This window comes from Cinclus cinclus, unplaced genomic scaffold (assembly GCF_963662255.1).
Source record: "Cinclus cinclus unplaced genomic scaffold, bCinCin1.1 SCAFFOLD_32, whole genome shotgun sequence".
NCBI lineage: Eukaryota > Metazoa > Chordata > Aves > Passeriformes > Cinclidae > Cinclus > Cinclus cinclus.
Window position 1 is genome coordinate 2644801 of NW_026912098.1, and position 21420 is coordinate 2666220.

The 21420-nt window shown below is 53.9% G+C and overlaps 1 protein-coding gene across 1 annotated transcript; it reads right to left on the reverse strand.

Annotated features, from left to right (window-relative positions):
* Nucleotides 1-7182: 7182 nt before the first annotated feature.
* LOC134057312 (olfactory receptor 14J1-like) lies at nt 7183-20127 on the reverse strand (the record flags this gene model as incomplete). The annotated part of the gene is made up of 3 exons (XM_062514303.1): nt 7183-7304; nt 8425-8431; nt 19666-20127. Coding segments are annotated over 3 exons (591 nt in total), but the record flags the coding sequence as incomplete, so codon positions are not given.
* Between the last annotated feature and the right edge of the window lie 1293 nt (nt 20128-21420).

A 21420-nucleotide genomic window follows, 5' to 3' on the forward strand; every position in this document is an offset into this window, starting at 1 on the left:
TGGGGACTGCCTCTCCATGTGGAGCTTCCAGATGGAAAAGGCTGCTGTGACCAGGCAGCTGCAAGGGCAGAGAAAGGAGGGGCTGGAGCCCTTGATTTGTGCCAGTTCCACAGTCCTGGGGAGCAGCCACTGAGCACAGGGGCAACAGAGGGCACAGCAAGAGGGACAAAACCAGTCAAGGTCAGAGACAGGAAAGAGCCAGAGCTGGGAGCAGGAACAGCTGCTTCATTGCACCCTTGGACAAAGCGCTTGGCTGAGCTTCCAAAGTGCTGAAGGGCATGAAGGGCAGAGAGGTGACAGCAAACAATGCTCCTGTTTGCACAGCCTCCCCTCTCAGTGTCCCAGAAGGATTTGGATGAACTGTATTCTTCTCTCTGTGTTGTCACATTCAGCATGAGCAGCTTAGCCCCAGGAGCTAAAGCAGCTGAAGCTTTAGGCCACAAGGGCTGACCAAGAGGGAACTTTTGGATGCCCAGGTTTAGGATGGCCAGCAGTTGGGATGTGTCCCAAGGAGGCTGTGCCAGCTTCTCTGGAAGGCCCCGTGCCCTTCCAGCTACGGCTGTGTCAGCAGCCCTGGGGGCTCCTTCTGCTGCCCTGAGCCCGCAGAGCAGGGCAGTGTTTGCTGGTGGTTAGAGCTGCTCATAAACATCCTGTCAGGCTGCCTTAAACACTTGGGGCGAGGGATTCCTTCCAACCTGGGCCACTTTGGGTGGGCTGAGGGTGTCCCCAGGGCAGGTGGCAGTGTGTGCAAGGGCCTTTGTGACACAGAGCAGCACGGTCACCATGGCATGGAAGGGGACACGGTGTCAAAGGACCCTTTGTGACCTGTGCTGACATAGGAGCTGGCAGTGACACAGCCACACCACAGTGCTCGGAGCAGGCGACGGGACAGGACGCGCCGGAGCGGTGCTGTGAGGAGCCCCCACACAGCGCACTCGTTCGTGTCTGACCCGGAGCTTTTCTGAGGCGTTATTCCTGCAGGTGACCTCGTGGCAAGGCTGTGGGACTTGGTGGCCCGTGGCCTTCCCGAGGCTTCTCTTTTGCAGGTGCACTCGCAGCCGGACCGTGGGACTTGGTGACCAGAATTGCTTACGAGGAGTCTCCTGTCCTTGTGGCAGGAGCCCTCCAGAGCAGAGTGCAGGACTTGCTGTCCTGCAGCCTTCCTGAGGCATCTCTGTCGTGGGTGTCTTCAAGGCACAACTGCACGACTTGTTGCCTCACAGCTTTCCCAAGGCATCTCTCTAGAAGGTGCCCTTGAGGCCAGACTCTGACATGGCGGGCAGATTTCTCAGCCTGTTCAATGTTTGCAGAGGGAAAAAAGAGAAAGGCCCTGGAGTATCTCCAGAACAACCACCTGAAGAGCTGGAGCAGTTCCAGCCAATGCAGGATGGTGAGTGGCACAGCTGGGCCACAGGGCTAATGGCTGCTGCCAGCTGGGCCCCATCCCATCCCATCCCATCCCATCCCATCCCATCCCATCCCATCCCATCCCATCCCATCCCATCCCATCCCATCCCATCCCACCCCACCCACTGTGGACATGGCCAGGGACAGGACAGAAGAGGGGCTGGGCAGACACCCCGCAGCAGCCGTGCTCCATCCCCTGGGGCATCCCGGGGATGTCCCTGGTTGGGGAGCACAGGGCTGGGCTGTGTTCTCTGGCCTCTCCCACATCCCCTCAGCTCTGGCTGCACTCGCTCTTACCCAGGTGCAGCCACGGACCGGACACAAGAGCAGGAACCCACCCGCGGCCGCTTCCGCACAACACTGAAGGTACCTGCAGCCATCCCTACCTGGGCTGGGCCTGCTGTCACTGCTCAGCCCAGCACAGCGCTTGGAGCATTGCATGGAACTTGCCTCTCTTCCCTGTCCTTTGTTCTCCTGCAGAGGTTCCAGAAGTTCCTACGCATTCGACGTAGGAAGACCAGAACCACAGCTACAGAGGGCACAGCTGAGCCTGACTCCAGGCTGACCGAGCTCCAGGCAGAGCCAGATGTCAGCCCAAATTCACCTGAGTGCTCAGAGGGCTCTGACACTGCAATGAATGATGGCAGGGCAAAGGCTGACATGGCAGAGACTGAGGACATGGCCGGCACTGCAGAGACTGAGGGCATCACAAATACTGACACCACTGCCACTCTGAGTCAGGAACTCATTGGGGACTATTTCAAGGAGCCCTGTGTTTCTTCCCAGCCAAACGTAAGCAGCCTGAGGCCAGGGCTTGAGGCCTCACCGGAGTGCATGCCCACTCACGCCATGGTCACTGGGCCCCCTCAGTCTTTGAGGCCAGCACAGTGTGGCGGGGAGGGAAGCACTTCTTAGGGGAAGCTGGGGAGTGTCTCCCATGGACAGTGCTCCAAGTCTTGCCCACCTCCTCCAGGTGCCAGCCATGGTGAAAAGCATTCACCAGAGTCTCGTGTCCCATGCCACTGTGGGTGTCAGGCTGCGCACTGACATTTGGAGGCTGGCTGGAGAACACCCTGCTGATGTGGTGCTGACCCTCCTGCGCTGTGCCCCAACGTGTGACAGGTACAGGGTCCACGTGCCTTGAGAGCTCAGGGCTCAACAGCCTTTAGGGCCCATGGCCCTGTACAGCCTGTCCAATGGGGTCTGCCAGACAGGCACAGAGCTCCAGGACCCTCAGGCCCCTCTGTTTCCTCAGCCTGCTGCCATGCTCCCTCCCTCCCCCTCAGGGCATTGGGGCTCTGTCACCTGGGCCCCACAGCTGTACAGGGCATGGTCCTGTGACTGAGACCCCCTGACACAGAGCTGTGATCCCACAGAGCTGCTGCAAGGATGTGGAGAGCCATAGGCTCCTCAGGACCAACAGTGGAGAAGGTGCTGCCCACACTGCTCTGTGTGATGGAGGATTGGCCTCTGCACAGCATGAGCACCTCTGATGGAGACAACAAAGACGTGTTTGCCCTGGCTGTGAGTTTCTGGAACTGGCCTCTGATCGCTCTCCACTCGCCTCTCCAGCAGATCTCCATCCTCTCCGTGCCTCAGGCACTGGGCTGAATCCTGGGCTAGGGACAGGCTCAGGGGGCACTGGGCCCGCTGCTCCCCCTGCGTCTCCCCTCGGGCCCTGCCCCATGGACAGCTCAGCCCTGAGCGCTGTCTCGGGTTGCTTCTTTTGCAGGCTACTCTGGTGATCTGGCTAATTGTGCCTCAGTGCCAGAAGGCAATGATCCTTTATTCCTCCCGCCTGTTTGTGGCTCTGCTCTTCCACGTTGTCATCACCACACAGCAGATGCCAGAGGAAGTTGATAACTTCTGGACAGCGTGCCGGGAGGAACATCGCCTTCCCAGCCACCCCAACAGGTCCCAGTCCCCCTGTCCTTCCCATGTCCTTGTGGCCAGCACCAGTGCTCCCAGTGTGACCTGGACTTTGCTCTGCACACAGGTTTGCGGTGCAGGCCATGAAGGCTCTGCTCTTCTGTCTGCACTATGACCCTGAGGTGATGGCCATGGAGCGCAAGCGTGGCTGGGACACGCTGCTCTGTGCTGACACCCAGCACTATGCCGTGGGTCTGCTGGCCCGGTGAGACCCCCATTTCCCCTCTGTCCCTGACATTTGTGCTCTGTGCCCGGGGTGCCCCACACAGTCCCTGTGCTCATGGGCCAGAGAGATTTGTCACCAAGGGACAGCCAAGCAGACTGGAAAAGGCTGGGAGAGGAGGTGCCCAGAAGGAGCAGCCTCCCAAAATGCCCACATCAGCTCCAGGGATGCTGGGCAAAGACTGGATCTCTGTGACTCACTCCTGAGACAGCTTTGCCTGCCCACCTCAGTGTCTTGGTGCCTTTTCCCCCATCAGGCAGATGCGCCGTGCCTCCCTCTCCGTGTGTTCTGGGATTGCACGCCGCCTGCTTGGCTGGCTCAGCAGGGAAGAGCCACGCTGGGATCTGCCTTTCCTGGCATTCCTTGTGGAGGTGAGCCCGATGGCCAGCGCTGCCTCTCTGAGCTGCCTCCCAGCTCTCTGTGGTCATCGCCACAGCTGCCTGGGACGGTGCCCGTGCCCTGTGCTGCTGTCTGGGCCCAGCCCTGTGCGGATCTGGGCTCCTGCTGGCTGGGTCCCCTGTCACTGCCCTGTGCCTTCCAGGTCCTGGACTGCTTGGATTTGACTCACTGTGCTGACAGCATCCTTGAGCTCATGTCAAGGCATGTGCAGAGCAAGTGCAGGGAGAGGCGTCGCCTGGCGCTCCGAGGCCTTGTGGTGCTCAGCAAGGATCCCTCGATGGTGAGAAGGGGACAGCGGCTGAAGCTGCGCTGGGGAAAGCAGCCCCTTGGGCTGGCTGGGCTTCAGGAGCTGAGGCAGATGCTCCCAGCTCTCCTGCCTCACCTCCCTGAGTTCTTTGGGACAGACCTTTGGCCTCTGTGCCCTGCAGTTGGGGTTGCAGTGCCAGGGCAGTGTTGGTGGTGCTGTCGTTCGTGGCTTCACAGCACAACCTTGTGTTCCACACAGGCCCTAAAAATGTGTAGCCTGTCTCAAAGGCTTTTGGAGCTGCTGGGTGATGCAGATGGAGAGGTGGTTGGCATGAGCCTCCACGTGTTCACCAATGTGCTCCAGGACAAAGACATCCTGATATCCAGCACCACCGCCCTGAAGCTGGCCCAGGCACTCCTGGCCCTCTTTGACAACGTAAGGCTCAGTGTCCTCAGCCACGGGCACTGGCTGCTGCCCAAAAATTGGTGCCCTGTGGATTATTTGGGCTGTTGTTCAGGGGCTGCAGTAGTTGGTGCTGAGGTTTTTTCCTTTCCTCCAGAACAACAACCACGTGAAACTGCTCTCCCTTGACCTCTTCTGCAAGGTGATGGAATTGGTAGTAGACGAGGGAAAAAAGCCCCTTAAGTCAACTGTGTGCCAGAGCCTACTCCCACTTTTATTCCACTGTCATGATGAAAATCGGCGTGTGGCCGAGGTGAGGACTCGTGGGCTGCTGGTGCATCCCTGGGAGGGGGCTCGGCTGCCTCCTGCCCTGGCACCTCCCGGGCTGCAGCCTCCTCCAGGCCTTGGCACAGGGACACGGGTCCTGTGCCCTGAACTGCGCTGCCATCTCCACATCTCTGCTGCTCTCCAGGCCTCTCGGGCAACGCTGCATTGTGCGACCAAATTCCTGAAGAGGAGGAATCTGGAGCAGCTGCTGAAGAAGGAGCAGCTGTGGAAGTTGGCCGAGTGCCTGGTAAGGACAGCCTGGAAGCCCCAGGCTCAGGCTGGAGAAGCCCCCTGAGCGCGGTGCTCGCTGTGTGGGGCTGGCAGCTGTGGCCGTGCCCAGTGCTGCACCCAGGGGCCGCACGGGCTCTGCTCCAGGCTCCCGTGGCCCCGAGCCGGGTGCCGACGGAGCCCCGGCCCAGCGGGGCCGCGGGGCGGGTGGGCTCCGCGGCTCCCCGGGCAGCACCCGGCCCTCTGCCCCTGCAGAGCCCGGCGCCAGCGGCTGCCGGCCGCGCCTCAGGGCTGGGCGGGCAGGGGAGGCCGGGGCCGGGCGCTTCAGGGCAGCGCCTGCCAAAGGGGCAGAGCCCGCCCCGACCCTTCCCTGCCTGCCGCCGCTCTCCCCAGCTGGCAGAGGACAGGAGCCGAGCGGCCCAGCACCTGCGCCTGGCCCTGCCGTACCTGCAGAGCCCCCAGGAGCCCCTGCGAGAGGCGGCCATCAGGTTCATCGGTGAGCCCGGGGTCCCTCCCTACCCACCACGGCTCGGCCCCGGCCCCGGCTGCTGCCCCGGCAGCGCCATCCGGGCCCGGCGCCGTGGAGCCCCGGCTGCCCTCGGGGCTGCTGCCGCCCTCTCCCAGCCGTGCCCTTCCTTGGGTGTCAGGAGGTGGCGAGGGCCCGGGCTGAGCCCTGCCGGGCCAGGAGGGCGAGTGGCCACAGGGCTGGCAGCGCCGCTGGCAGGGAGCTGTGCCGCTGGGGCAGTGACAGGCTCTGTGTTCACAGGGCTCGCTGGGCAGAGCTTGAGGGGGCAGAAGGAAGAGCCCCAGGTGCTCAGGGAGGGTGAGTGAGGGCAGCGGGCTGTCAGTGGGGCTGGTGGGGGGAGCTGCAATCCCTGGGCAGGGAGCTGCAATCCCTGCCCTTGCTGCGGAGGGTTTCACTCCCTGTGTGGATGAACGGTGGTGTGGATGGAGCACACAGAGATTTCAGGGACATGGGTGGGGGTATTTGTGGCCAACACCTTGCAGCTGATCCCCTTGGCCCCTCCTCTGTATTGGCCATGGAATAAGCTAGCTGGGATGGCCCTAGCAGGAAGGTCACCTTGGATTCCCACAGATCTGGGCTCTGACCATGGCTCCTTTCCTCTCTCTTCCAGTCTTTCAAGCCCTGATGATAGACGACAGCCCTTCCCAGACAAACGTAGGAATTCAAGATACACTCAATTGAAGAGCTGCAGAACCATGCTCATCTGCTGGCTCAGAAGAACCAGCATCCCTTTAAGCTCTCCAGATGCCATGGAAGATGAGGCAACCTTGAGACCAGAAGAAACCAGCTGGAGCTCCAGGCACAGCTGAGCCTGTTGAAGTTCATGTGGCTTCAGCCCTCTCCCTGCTTGTACATAGCTCTCTCCCTCCAGCCTTCAGACACTGCCCATCCTCTCTTCTTCCCTCCACTATCTCTCCCTTTTCACTGCTCCCTCCCTCCAGCCCTCACACTGTGCCCATCCCTTTTTTCTCTTATGCCTCATTCCTCCCTTTTCACTGCCCCCTCCCTCCAGCCCTCACACTGTACCCATCCTTTTTCTCCCCTCCATCTCCTCCCTTTGTTTTACCCTCCATCAATAAAGAGTTTGGCTTCTTCACTTTGCCTGCATCTCTGTGCAGCTCAAGCGCCGCAAATCTGGAGCCCTGGGACACATGGGCTCTTCCTGCCGTTCTCTTCCCCGCTGTGTTTTGTGCAGAGATGCAGAGGAACAAGGACAGATCAGGCTGGAAATATCTCTCTGCTAAAGGTCCAGTTCCACAACACTGTGGAGTTAAAGGTCTTGCTGAGCACTCTTGGAGGCCCTGGGTTTTAGAAGAGCCACTCCACCTGAGTATGCTCTGAACCCAGCTGGGACGGATTCCATGGCAAGCATCCACAGAGGGCAAAGGAGACTGGAATGCTGCAAGGTTTCAACACCAGCTTCCTGAAAGCACAGCAATGCTCCATCCCTGCCCAGGTCAGGAAGAGGGCAGAACCAGAGACCATCAGGGCTTCTCAGGGAGCGTTGGGTGTGCCAAAGGACAAATGAAGCAGCAGCACAGTGCCCGAGACTCGGACGTGTGACCGTGCCAGTGTCCAGAGCGCTGTCAGGCAGTGCTGGGATCCTGAGTGCGGTTCTGGTCCCCACAAATGAGGAATCACAGCCCCTGCCCCAGACCCAGTCAGAAAGCCAAGCAAGTGAGACCAGAGGGAGGGCACCCTTCCAGTCTCTCTTGGGCATGGCTGCAAAACAGCCCCTGCTTCTTCTTCCTCCACCTGTGATTGGGGTGTGCTGATGGCAGAGCCAGCCAGGTTGTGCTCTGTGTGCCAAAGCCTGTTGAGAGGGGGAAGGAAAAGTGCTGCGTGCAGAGCAGAATCCTGTAAAGTGCTGGCAAGAGCATCCTGCAGGAGCAAAGCTCTGGTCTCTGGCCAGGAACAGCCTGGTTTTGCTGCCATGAACGCAGGCAGGACTCCAGGCAGGTGAAGAGGCAGCGGGCAGCTTGGGTTTGTAGAGGGCCTGGGGCTGCATATGTGAACCTCCACCTGGAAACACACTTGGGGGAATATGACCTAGAGCTGGAGTGCCTGTTCTGCAGCCCTCAAGGCTCTTGGCCAGTCCAGGGCATGTGCCACCTGCCAGGGACAGCTCTCAGCCTGCCTGGCAGCTCCCCATGGACTGTGGGCAGAAGTTGGAGGTGGAAGGAGCCACCCCCATCAGGGCAGATTCCTCCTGCTCTGGAGATGCTGCTGCATGGCCAGGGCTGCTCTCAGCTCTCTCCTCAAGGCAAGGCAAAGGGGCTGTCAGGTGTGTGTCTGTGTCCCTGAGACTCCTGCACTGTCCCACAGGGCATCAGCAGATGTGCCTCAGATCTGCCTCACAAAGTGCCTCCTCCTCAGCCTGCTCTGCCTACAGACAGCAGCAGCAGCACCTTGGCTTGCAGCACCTCAGTTTATCTGAGCTGCCCTTCAGGCCCTGCTGCCAGGGAGATGCCCCTGGGCAGTGCCCTGTGCTGGGAGGGGTCTGCAGGGCAGAGCTGAGTCCCCAGGGCTGGGCTGGGCTCTGGAAGCACTGGCGGGTCAAGCCTTGGATAGAGACAAACAGCTCCCAGGAGGAACAACTCCAGGCAGCAGAGAGCCAGACTAAAGCTGGATATCCCTCCATGTCCAGATGCACAAGGAAAGAGAGGATGATTCAGAGAAAATGATTATTTAACTGGAGTCTTCAAAGAGTCCACTTTATTTCTAAAGAATGCTTACGTTCACACTGAAATAGAGGAAGGTGTAATCAGGAAATGGCACCTGTGTGGGACAGTTAGGTCTGACTGCACTGGGGTACAGGGAGCTCTGTTTTCCCTCTGGGCTCCCTAGTGTTCAGACTGAGTGTGATGCTGAAGATGATGCAGTAACTCAGCAGCAAAAACCTAAACTTAAAAATAAAAATGTGTAGTGAGGTTTCCCCATAGGAAGATAAGTAGTTTTGACTGGATTCCAGAAATTATTCCATAGGATTGAATGAGAGATATTGCTCCAAGCTTGTCAATAACTTCTTTGAACAGTCCACAATGCCCAGAGTGCAGAAATGTCCAACAGCAGCTCCATCAGGCACTTCCTCCTGCTGGCATTGGCAGACACGCGGCAGCTGCAGCTCCTGCACTTCTGCCTCTTCCTGGGCATCTCCCTGGCTGCCCTCCTGGCCAACGGCCTCATCATCAGCGCCGTAGCCTGCGGCCACCACCTGCACACCCCCATGTTCTTCTTCCTGCTCAACCTGGCCCTCACTGACCTGGGCTCCATCTGCACCACTGTCCCCAAAGCCATGCACAATTCCCTCTGGCACACCAACAACATCTCCTACTCTGCATGTGCTGCTCAGCTCTTTTTCTTTGTGTTCTTCTTGTCAGCAGAGCTGTCCCTCCTGACCATCATGTGCTACGACCGCTACGTGTCCATCTGCAAACCCCTGCACTACGGGACCCTCCTGGGCAGCAGAGCTTGTGCCCACATGGCAGCAGCTGCCTGGGCCAGTGCCTTTCTCAATGCTCTGCTGCACACAGCCAATACATTTTCCCTGCCCCTGTGCCAGGGAAATGCCCTGGGCCAGTTCTTCTGTGAAATCCCTCAGATCCTCAAACTCTCCTGCTCACACTCCTACCTCAGGGAACTTGTTCTTCTTGCTGTTGTTGTCTGTTTAGCATCTGGGTGTTTTCTTTGGTGTTTTCTCCTATGTGCAGGTCTTCAGGTTTCATGCTGAGGATCCCCTCTGAGCAGGGACGGCACAAAGCCTTTTCCACATGCCTCCCTCACCTGGCTGTGCTCTCCCTGTTCCTCAGCACTGGGACATTTGCTCCCCTAAAGACCCCTTCAATCTCATTCCCATCCCTGGATCTGTTCCTGTCAGATCTGTACTCGGTGGTGCCTCCAGCCCTGAACTCCCAAATCTACAGCCTGAGGAAACAGGAGCTCAAGGATGGTCTGAGAAAAATCATCGTTCATGCTTTCAGAAGCAAGAAACTCTCATTCTCCTTTCTAGCTCTTACGATGTTACTCATTAATGCCCACTCTGTGTCCTGTGTATTTTTTTTCTTCTGGCACATGTAATGTATTTTTGTGTGTTTGTTAACAGGAAAACCTTGGTCTCTAACACTTTCATCTCAGTATTTGCATTTGTAGTGCAAATTTCAGACTATATAGTCCCAGAGCCTTATTATATATGTGGTTACACAAAATAAAGAACTCTGTATTGCCATGTTTGCCGTGACATCTTTCCTCCATGACTTGTCTGGAGCTACAGGGTCGGTGCCTCAAGGCAGAGCTGGGGAGAAAAAGGAACCCCAGTGCTCCTGAGTGACAGAGAGCCCCAAGGCTTCAGCTCCACAACCTCCTCGCTATGCAGCACACAGAGGGGGCACAGGCTGCAGGAGAGATGGCCGAGGGCTGGGCAGGGCTGGCAGGGCCAGAGGCACCCAGGCCTTTGTCCCCTGGGCTCGGGCAGGGCCTCTGCAGGCCCCACAGAAGGAACTTTCCTGGCAGGGGCCGCACTTTGCTTCTGCCTCGGCCCTCCCTGAGGAGGCTGGCAGGGCTTGCAGGCTGATGCCATTTGTCCTTGCTGCCCCTGCCATCCCACTGCCCCAGCAACAGCCCCGAGCCACCCGTGAGGGACAGGCCCTGCTGTCCCAGGCCTGGGCTCAGCCTTGGCCTTTCTGCTTCCTCCAGCCAGCCCAGGCCTTGCTCAGCATTGCAGTTCCCTGCTCACAGCCTTTGGCTCCTGCAATCCTGCCCTCAAGGATCTGCTCTCCCCAGGCCCTGGGGAGCCTTGGGCACTCCCTGCCCTCACTCATGGCGGCCACTGATGCTCCAAGGCACTTGCAGTTTTGCTGCTGACTCCTGCAGCAGCTTCTTCAACCTTCTCTCAGTGCCTCAGGCTCCTGCCATCAGCCCCAAATCCCCAAATCTGGGCATCATTAAAATACACAAAGGCCTTGGGAGCTCTTTGTCTTCCTTCCATTGTCTTCAAGTCTCCAGGGCTTGTGCAGCTGCTTGCAGTCACTTTGGAGTTCTGTTAGGGAGGGGGATTCCAAAGTGCACCTCATGATTTTTGGTTCTACTCAACGGCATATTATTTTTTATTTTTCAGTTCATTGCAGAGGAGATAGAAAATGGTAGATCATTCTCCAGGTGATGTTGATGCTGAATGTCTCCCTAGGAGTTCTGGGCACAGAGAAGAATGATCCCTTTCAGGGCTGACCCTGTTTGGACAACCAGCTCCTCACCCCCACCCTCACTGTGTCTGACATTGCCCACCCGGGACTGACATCCTGAAACATAAAAATATCCCTATAAATTTATTATACTAAATAAAGTAAATAATTACATAATATATTTTATCTCTCTAAAAGGAAATTTTATTAATTTTAATAAATTAAAAATAATTAAATTTACTAAAAAATATTTGTTCCCATTTTTAAGAAGAAATAATATTTTATTACCTATTGTTTTTGCATTCCTATTAAAAATCTATACATTTTTAGCAACCAGAGAAATTACTTATCATTGTCTCTAGGTAACACAATTCCCTTAATTATTGGCTCTCCATTTCTCCTTCTTTACACTAATTAGGTTTTTTTTCAGTCCTTTTGTAATCCTTTTTATCAGTTTGTCATTTAAGGTAAAATAAGCCACTCTGGGGTCCCTGGAGACACTTCTGGGGTATATGTGGGTCAGGTTTGCGTCTGTGGAGGGAATTCAGAGAGAAGTTGAGGATCTGGAGGACACTTCAGGGAGCAGGGTGGGCACTGGGCAGGGCACTGAGGGATTCTGACGGACACCTCGGCGTCCGGGGGAGCTCTTGGCGGTCCGGGGGGAAAACTTGGAGGTCAGGGAGGGGAATGTGGAGCCCTTCGGGGTCCGGGCGGGCACTTGGGGGGCTCGAACGGGGCTCTCTGGGGCGCGGAGCATGATGGGAGTTGTAGGCGCGGGTAGAATACTGTTCAATGGAGCCGCGGAGCATCACGGGGGTTGAAGGCGCAGCCGCAATGTCTCTCTGGAGTGCGCGGAGCATGACGGGAGATGAAGTCACGGCTGCAATAGCACTCTACGGGAACCGCTGAGCATGATGGGAGCTGTAGTCCCGGAAGTGGTTTGGACGGGGCATGTGGGGTCCGGGAATGCACCTGGGGGACACTTTTGAGTCCGAGCTGTGACTTGAGGTGCTCAGGGCGGAACGTGTACGGTTCGGGAGCATTTGTGGGGAGATTGGGGAGATCTTAACGGGGCCCTTTAGGGCGCGGTGCACGGCAGGAATTTTAAGAGTGAAACTGTTATGAGGTGCTGTGGGGCCGCGGGAGATGACAGGAGATGAATTCCCAGAAGTGATTGTAACAGGAATCTGTGGAGCTGGGAGCATCCAGTGAATCCGCAGCCGATCGTGGGGGCTTCTGAGTGGATGGTGAGGGGGCACTTCGGGATCCTGGAGAGTGTGGGGGACGCTTATGGGACATGGGGGGAGGGGGGCAGATAGCGGAGTTCTGTAGAGCGCGGGGCATGATGGACGTTGTAGTCCCAGCTCCAATGGAGCTCTATCGGGCCGCGGTGCATGATGGGAGATATAGGCAATAAAAGATGGCGCCGTCACCAGGCCCCGCCCCCTGTCCCCAATCCCCGGCGCTGATTGGCTGAGGGCAGTGATGGGCCGGGGTGGGAGCAGCCCATTGAACCCCTCCAGTCCCTCCCAGTACAGCCCAGTTCATCCCTAGCGCAGTTCAATACTACCCCAGCGCCTCTCCAGTCCCTCCCAATACACCTGAGTTCATTCCTACTCTCTCCCAGTTCTCCCCAGTGTCATCCCCAGTGTCCCCCATCATCCCCACGCTGTTCAGAGTGTCTCCAGTTTGTCCCCATATACCCCATTATCACTCAAAGTATTCAAACTTTGCTCCAGTATTGCCCAGTATCACTTCCAGTATGTCCTGGTATGTCCCAGTGTGTCTCTGTGTAAGCCCCCAGTCCATCCCAGTCCACCCAGTTTCCCCCTCAGCATTGCCAGTGTTCCCCAGTATGTCCCAGTCCTCCCCAAGGTTTCCAAGGAATATTGAACTTCTCACGGTTGCCGTGGCATCCAAACCCAGCAGTGGGGTCAGTGCAGTGTCCATGGCCACAGCCCCTGGCAGTGCCCAGTGCAGGTTGGGATGATGATCCACCCTCACAGCTGGCCCAGGGCAGCTCTGCAGTGGTTTTGGTGGCACCCTGGGCTGGCACACACCTGAGGAGTGTGTCTGTTTGCAGTGGGGGAAATTAGAAGATTGCTTCAAGAAAAAAGGAAAACCCCTCTTTGCCAGACCTCCTGAGGAGTGACCCTGGATCAGTATCGGTCACTGAATGCTGCAATCACCTCTGCTCTATAGAGAACAGTAATAAAAAGGACACCATTTAAAATAGGAATCTGGTTACATTTCTTAGAAGTTCTTCTTGAAATATTTGTCCTTAACTGAAGTTGAAACTTTCCTCATGAACTGCAGCAGACCAGAGGGAAATCAAGGCAGAGCTGTGGTTTGTTAGGAAACCTCTCAAGAACTCTGAGTCAGAATTGAAGTCCAAAGTTTCCTTTACTTTTAATGGGTCCCATTGAGGGACACAACTGAGAAAGTGTGCCCAGGTTGCAGTCAGAGCAGGAAATTGGAGGCAGTGATGACAGGAGGGGACAAAGAGAAGCCAAGTCTTGGTGGCCTGGGGCACAGCAGGGTCTGTGCCACCAAGGGCTGTGAGCAGACACCTTGTCCTGAGCCACTGGGGCCTCCTGGCACAGCCCCAGCAAGGCTGGGCACTGTCAGCCCTTGTCCTGCCCTCAGCATCCCCCCACATGCCAGTGGCCTCAGGGATCTGCTGGGACCAGTCCCTGGGGAGCCTTGGTCAGGAATGGCCCTGGGGGCTCCTTCATGCTCTCAGGGACTGCAGGTTTTTCCATGGACTTTGGGTTTTGCTTTTGCCTTGGAGTCTCTGAGAGCTTCGTGCAATCATGGCCTCCCATTATCTGCTTTAATTAGTCTCTTGAGAGCCTTTCTCAGTAACAACACTCAGTGGGGCTCATGGGATCTTTAAGGCACTTCAATTTTTTCAGGTACTTTCCTTTGTCCTTTCATCTCTCAGTCTCTGAGATGTTTTTGGACATTCATGGCCTCCAATTCTCTCCTCGAAGGAGTCAAAGAGAATCCTGTGTTGGGGATGGACCTCAGTGGCACCCATTAATGCTTTGAGACACTTTGGGTTTTTCTTCTGACTCTCACTCTTTGAAAGATAACTGCAGTCTCCTGTCAGGCCCTGAGGTTCAAGGGCTCAGCACCAAAAGCACCACGGAGATCATTGGGATCAAAGAACTCCTGACAAACCACGGCTCTGCCTTGATTTCCCTCTGGTCTGTTGCAGTTCATCAAGAAGGTTTTCAAATCCACTTAGGGAGAAATATTTCAAAGAGCTTCTAAGAAATATCCATTCCTATTTTGAATGAATGGTTTTTAATACTGCTCTGTTTAGAGCAGAGTTGACTGCAGCACTCTGTGACTGATATTGATCCTGGGTCTGTCCTCAGGAGCTCTGGCCTGCTCAGAGGAGCTGTGACTTGAAGTCTGACCCAGTGCAGATAACCTTGCTCCATATTCCCCAACTCCATCCTGTGTGTCCTCCCTCATCTGGGACGAGCTTTGCTTGCAGAACTGGCTGCACTGAGACAGAGACAGGACTTTCCTTTACTTGTTTTAGAAGAATCTAGAATTCCTAACTTTCACCATTAAAAACAGAGTCACTCCTGAGGTGTGTGCCAGCCCAAGGTGCCACCAAGGAGGTTCCCCCTTCCCCAAGGCAGAAGCCTGGAAAGAATGTTTGAGACCTTTGAACTCCTTGGTTCCCTGAGGTCTTGCAGTGTCACAAAGGCCCCTTGGTTCCATGAGGTTCATTGGTGTCACCATGGTCTCTCTTTGGTTCCATGAGGTTCATTGGTGTCTCCGAGGTCTCTCTCCCTGGTTCCATGAGGTTCATTGGTGTCACCATGGTCTCTCTTTGGTTCCATGAGGTTCATTGCTGTCGCCATGGTCGCTCTCCTTGGTTCAAGGATGTTCATTGGTGTCACCATGGTCTCTCTCCCTGGTTCCATGAAGTTCATTGGTGTCACCATGGTCTCTCTCCTTGGTTCCAGGAGCCATCACAATGTCACAACACCCCCCTGGTTCCATGAGGTTCCTGCAGCAGGACTTCCCCTGTGGCACAGCACAGCTCATCTGTTCTGTCCATCAGCTGGGCCATCACTCAGGGCATCTTCCCCCTCTCAGCAATTGCTGAGATAACCCAGGCTGGACATCTGTCCTGTGCTGAGTTATCTCTGGTGCCAGGGAGGTGGAATTCCCAGCTGACCATCAACATCCTGCCTTGAGAGCAGACTGAAGGGAGGGAGATAAGCCTTGAATTTCTGAGTGACACACACTTCACTGTACAAACTATAAAATATACACAAAACTTTCACCATACAAAACTCTTCTGCATAGTCCCTGGAAACAGGTAGGGCTTCACTCCCAAAACTGGATGAATCTTTGTGGTTCCTTTTCTGGAAGCTGAGTGAAAGGGCTCCATGTGCACTCCCTCATCAGTTCAGTGGTAAGTTACACTGACTGTTGATCTCTGCTATTTCTTCACTGGCTGTAATATAGGTAACTTTATTGTGCACTGGGTTTGTATCTACCTGTACTTCTTTGGTTTATATCTGTGCAGTATTTAGTCCATTTAACATCTCTTGTCTGTTAATCTTGAGTCCATTCAGTAAATAATTAAATTTATTATAGACCTAATTTTCCATTCTAAAGAACTTGTGGGCAAAAATAATTTGGGGTTTAGGTATTTGAAACAGAGCTACTGCCACAAACCTGAGCATAAGGCAGAACTTGTCTAAGCTTTCAGTGAATTTGTAACATATTTTATTTAAAAACAATGAGCAGGAATATATTGTTTTCCCATTTATTCTTTTCCACGTTATAGACTGATATCGCCAATCTCCAGCTGATATTGACCCCCAGCACCTCCTCATGCACTCTGAACAGATATGAACATCAAGACCCTTTATGGCTGACAATCAATCACAGTCTGTCCCTACCCCCACCCCACCATTTCCCTCATCCAAGCCCTGGCACTCAGAGCAGCCCAGTGCAAATCTGAGCTTCCTCCAGTCCAGGCTGTGCCTGCAGCTTTCAGCTCCTTGGCACCAAGTCCCAGCTGCTTTCCTTGGAGAAGGAGCTGCCCCAGACACAGAGGGATGTTCATTTGGGGTCAGCAAACAGAAGCCAAGGCAGGCCCAGCTCCATGGCAAACACAAGTGCAGCCCAAGGAGTGCTGGGCAATGGAGCCACATGCAGGGGTGTCCCCAGGGCTCAGGACTGGGGCCAGGGCAGTTCAATGTGTTCCTTGCTGATGTGGACCAGGCCATGGAGGGCACCCTGAGTCAGTGTCCAGGGGAGCCCAAGCTGGCTGGGAGTGTGGCTGTGCTGCAGGGCAGCAAGCTCTGCACAGGGATCTGGCCAGGCTGGAGCCATGGGCCCAGGACAATTGGATGAGCTTCAACAAGGCCAAGGGCCGGATCCTGCCCTGGGCTCACAACCACCCCAAATCCCTGGCCGTGCCCTGCCCCTGATCCCCACAGCCTGTCCTGTTTCCTTCATCCCTGCCTTGCCAGGGACTTTGTGGGACAAGGGAGCTCTGCTGTGCCTATGGAGGGAGGTGCAAGAGCCACCAGTGCAGTGGGCACCACAGCTCATCAGGTTTGTGTCCTTTGGGGGTCAGGAACTGCTGAGACTCAGAGGCACAGGAAGGCTTCTCTTCATATACCAACGTAAGAAGTGTATCAATGTTATAATTTAATAAACATCAGAATTCTTCCCTCAGCTCTGTGCAATGTCAAAGCAGTATCAGATATGTCCACCATGCATAAAGGATTTCCATTCAGAAACAGTTTTAGAAAAAGACATTATAAAGGGTGATTCTATTACAAATGAAAACACAACTAAAACTCATGAGAAATTATCAGAGTGCAACTGGAGAAGGAAATCTGGGCGAAATTGGAAGGCCATAGAACCATCTCGTCTAGTGAAGAGACATCCTTAGACATGGCCATTTAAACAGGAGAGCAGGTAACACCCAAATGAAGAGGGACATGAAATAATAGACAGCATAGAAGTGACACAGGTAGATGGGAGGGGCAGGATTTCTTCTCCTGTCATCAGTACATATCCAGGAAATTTCTGTTCTCTCCTGGTGGGAAGACATGGATATTTCTTCAAGTACTCAAATGCCCCAGCTTGTGAGATGTGTTCATGCACCTTGCAAGTGTCAGGTTCCCTACACCCCCAGAGGGCTCCTGTCCCTTAAAAATCTGCTCTGGCCCATTCCAAAATCGAGCGCAGCATTGTTCCAGGATCATCAAGGTGCTGAGGATGGAAGGGACCTCAGCAAGTCTGCAGCCCAAGCTGTCAGAAACTGGGTCAGACCAAGTGGTTTAAGGCCAGATGTGATCAGAATTTGATTATCCAAAAGAAGAGTGATAGGGCATTATCTGAGAACCTGTCTGAGACCATGGGAACAAGATTTTTCCACATGTCCTGTCTGATCTCCCCTCTGTCCCCCTTTCCACCCATTGTCTTTTGCCTCCCCCAGGCCCCCCGGTGAAGATCCTGGCTCTGTGTTCTCCATCAGCTCCTGGCTGGCACTGCCAGGCTGGGATGAGGAGCCCCTCAGCCTTCCCTGCTCCGGGCTGGACAAGCCCAGCTCCCTCAGCCTCTGCTCACAGCCAAAGGGCTCCAGCCCCACCTTGGAGGCCCTTCCCTCACCCTGCTCCAGCTGCCAGACATCTTTCCTGCCCTGGGCAACCCAAACCAGGCCCCAGTGCCCTGGATAATCCACGTCCTTGATGTCCTGGTCCCACAGCCCTGGGTGCTCCTGCCCTGCCTCGCTGCCAGGGCACACGGCTGCCTCCTGCCCAGCTCCTGCCCACCAGGAGTTTTCTGACAGGGCCTGGTGGATACAGGGAGGGCTCTGGATGTTGTCTACTTGAACTTTAGCCTTTGACACCCTATCCCACAGCATTTCCTGGAAAAGCTGAAGCCTGTGGCTTGGAGCGGTTCACCCCTCCCTGGGCTAAGAACTGGATGGACATCGGGGCCCAGAGAGTGGTGGGGAATGGTGCCACATGCAGCGTGTGTGCAGTGGTGTCCTGCAGGGATCAGTGTGGGCCCAGTCCTGTTTAACATCTTTATTGATGATGTGGAGAAGGGAGCACAGTGCACCATCAGCAAATGTGCAGATGGCACCAAGCTGGGTGTGAGTGTGGATGTGCTGGAGGGCAGGAGAGCTCTGCAGAGGGACCTGGACAGGCTGGATCCAGGGCCCAAATCCAACAGGGTGAGGTTTAACAAGACCAAGAGCTGGGTCCTGCACCTTGACCACAACAACCCCTGCAGTGCTCCAGGCTGGGGACAGAGTGGCTGGAGAGGGGCCAGGCAGAAAGGGACCTGGGGGCAGTGATGGACAGCAGGGTGGACATGAGCCAGCAGTGTGCCCAGGTGGGCAATGGCACCTGGCCTGTGTTATAAGTGAGTTATAGGAATTGATAGAAATAAATTTGATTAGATTTAGTATGATTTATTGAGTAAGTTATAGTAAGTAAAAGAGTGTTGGGTGATTGGGGAGTTTTTGTTTTATTAATGGTTCATGATTTTTTATTTGATAGTTTTGATTTATATATTTTTTAATTTTTTGTGTCCTGTATCTTTTTTGTTGTGTTTTGTGTATATGTGGTGTGTTGTTAGGGTTTTTTTTTGTTTTCTAGTCGTTGTGAAGATGAAGGTTTTTTATTATTTTGGTGTTTTGATGAATTTTTATATATTTCTTATATAATTTTTAGGATTTTTAATTTTTTTTTATTAATTATATTGGATGGTTGTAGTTAGATTTTATGTTTGTAGTTAGGTTTTATATTTGTAGTTAAATTTTGGGAAATGTATATTTTGGGCTTTTTTGTTGTTGTGAATTAGGTTTGGTGAATAAATATTGATTGTATTTTGTTTTATTATTTTTATTTTGTTTATTGCACTGTTGTAATTTTTGATGATCTAGAATTCGAGTTTTAGTTAAGATTGGGGGGTTTTTGTTGGTTTATATTTAGTTTGGGTGAGTATTAAATGGGTAGTTTTTAGGTGGGTTTTTATAATAGTAATTATTTTGTTAAGAATATATGGTTTAAATGATAATTGAAAATTAGTACTATTATTAGTTTGGTAAGAGATGATAAGAGGGTGGTAAGTTATGGGGAATGGTTAAACTATGATTTATTTTAATTTTGTTGGGTTTTTTTGTGTTTTGGTTTTTTTTAAATTTTTTATTGTAGTTTTGTTACGGTATTTTGTGTAATTTTGGTATGACTTGTATATATATATAGTGTTTTTTTTAAGAGTAGTGTAATTTTTTTTGTTGTTGTAAAAATATTAATGGATGAGGAATGGTGTGGCCATCAGGAGCCGAGCTGCTGTGCCACCCCTGACCTGCCCCCACCTCTGCACACAGATATTGCTGCTGCAGCTCTAGAGAAGGGAGCAGAAGGACTCTCCAAAGAAATGAGATCTCCAGTAAAAACAGTTTTGGGAGATCCTTTAGTTAATTTAAAGCTACAGAGAACAGAGCCCGTCCTGGACAGAGTCTGGGGCCAGAGCAAAGGAGGAGAGACAAAATAATATCACAAATAGGGGCATGATTTTGTGCAAAATTATTAGACTAAAACAAATGTAAAATCTTCCGGCAATGAAGGAAAAAAAAGAATTCTCAAAAATGACTCATATTGCAAGTGACTAGGAGAAAATGGCAACTTGCACAAATTGGAAAGGTTTACTGTTTCTGAAACCATCCAGTCATCAGTGTCCACAGTGCAGCCTTGAGCTCCTGGTTCCTCAGGCTGTAGATGAGGGGGTTCAGGGCTGGAGACACCACTGAGTACAGAACTGACAGGGCCAGATCCAGGGATGGGGAGGAGATGGAGGGGGGCTTCAGGTAGGCAAAAAACCCAGTGCTGAGGAACAGGGAGATCACAGCCAGGTGAGGGAGGCAGGTGGAAAAGGCTTTGTGCCCTCCCTGCTCAGAGGGGATCCTCAGCACAGCCCTGAAGATCTGCACATAGGAGAAAACAATGAACACAAAACAGCCAAATACCAAACAGACACTAACAGCAAGAAGCCCAAGTTCCCTGAAGTAGGAGTGTGAGCAGGAGAGTTTGAGGATCTGTGGGATTTCACAGAAGAAATGGCCCAGGTCATTGCCATGGCACAGGGGCAGGGAAAATGTATTGGCTGTGTGCAGCAGAGCATTGAGAAAGGCACTGGCCCAGGCAGCTGCTGCCATGTGGGCACAAGCTCTGCTGCCCAGGAGGGTCCCGTAGTGCAGGGGTTTGCAGATGGACACGTAGCGGTCGTAGCACATGATGGTCAGGAGGGAATACTCTGCTGAGATGAAGAATGCAAAGAAAAACACCTGAGCAGCACATGCAGAGTAGGAGATGTTGTTGGTGTTCCAGAGGGAATTGTGCATGGCTTTGGGGACAGTGGTGCAGATGGAGCCCAGGTCAGTGAGGGCCAGGTTGAGCAGGAAGAAGAACATGGGGGTGTGCAGGTGGTGGCCGCAGGCTACGGCGCTGATGATGAGGCCGTTGGCCAGGAGGGCAGCCAGGGAGATGCCCAGGAAGAGGCAGAAGTGCAGGAGCTGCAGCTGCCGCGTGTCTGCCAATGCCAGCAGGAGGAAGTGCCTGATGGAGCTGCTGTTGGACATTTGCTGTGTCTTGGCATGGGGATCTGTAAGAACAGTAATAATGGAATAGTTTGGTTTGGAGATGACTTGAAATATCCCAGCCCAGCTTGGTGTCCCTTTCCCCCCTCTGCCTGCCCAGGGCTCTGCTGCCTGGAGCTCTCCCTGCCAGCTGCTGCTTCCCTGTGCCCAGGGCTGGGCCCTGCCAGTGCTGCCAGAGCCCAGCCCAGCCCTGGGGGCTCAGCTCTGCCCTGCAGACCCCTCCCAGCACAGGGCACTGCCAGGGCCAGCTCTGCCTCTGCAGCCTCTGATGGCAATGGCAGAGCAGCCCTGAGGAGGCTGGAAAAGCTACACTGATGCTGCCTGTAAGGGACCCTGTGCTGATTTCTGTCACTGTCTGGTTTATTCAGACCTGAGAGAAAACCTTTTCATCTTTCTCAACCTCATCTGAAACATGAATATCAACGTTCAATTTTTTATCTAGGTGACCCTGAGCAGTAGATTATAAAATCAGGATTTTCTCTTTTATGCAGCCCCTGACTTGCTGTGCTCCCTTTATAATCTTTTGGAAATGTTCTGTAGTTAAATGTCATGCTGGGGTCAGTCCTGATCAATGCACCATCCTCACCACTCAAGGAGAACACTTCCAAGTCTCACCAGCTGTCTCCCTCCACCCAGACCTTGTCCCCCAGTGCTGTCAGCAGCTCCCAGGGCTGGCTGAGAGCTGTCCCTGGCAGGCAGCAGAGTCCCTGCCCAGCACAGCACCCTGGGCTGCAGGACCTTGCTCTGCAGGACAGCCCTGGGCACCCCTGGCTGCTCTACAGGAGAGAGAATCAGAGAATGTACTCACAGAGTCTGTGGGCATTGGGATGTTCCAGCTTTAGGAGATCCCTGCAGGAGCTGCAGCTGCATTGTCCTGCAGCCAGAGGCTTCCTG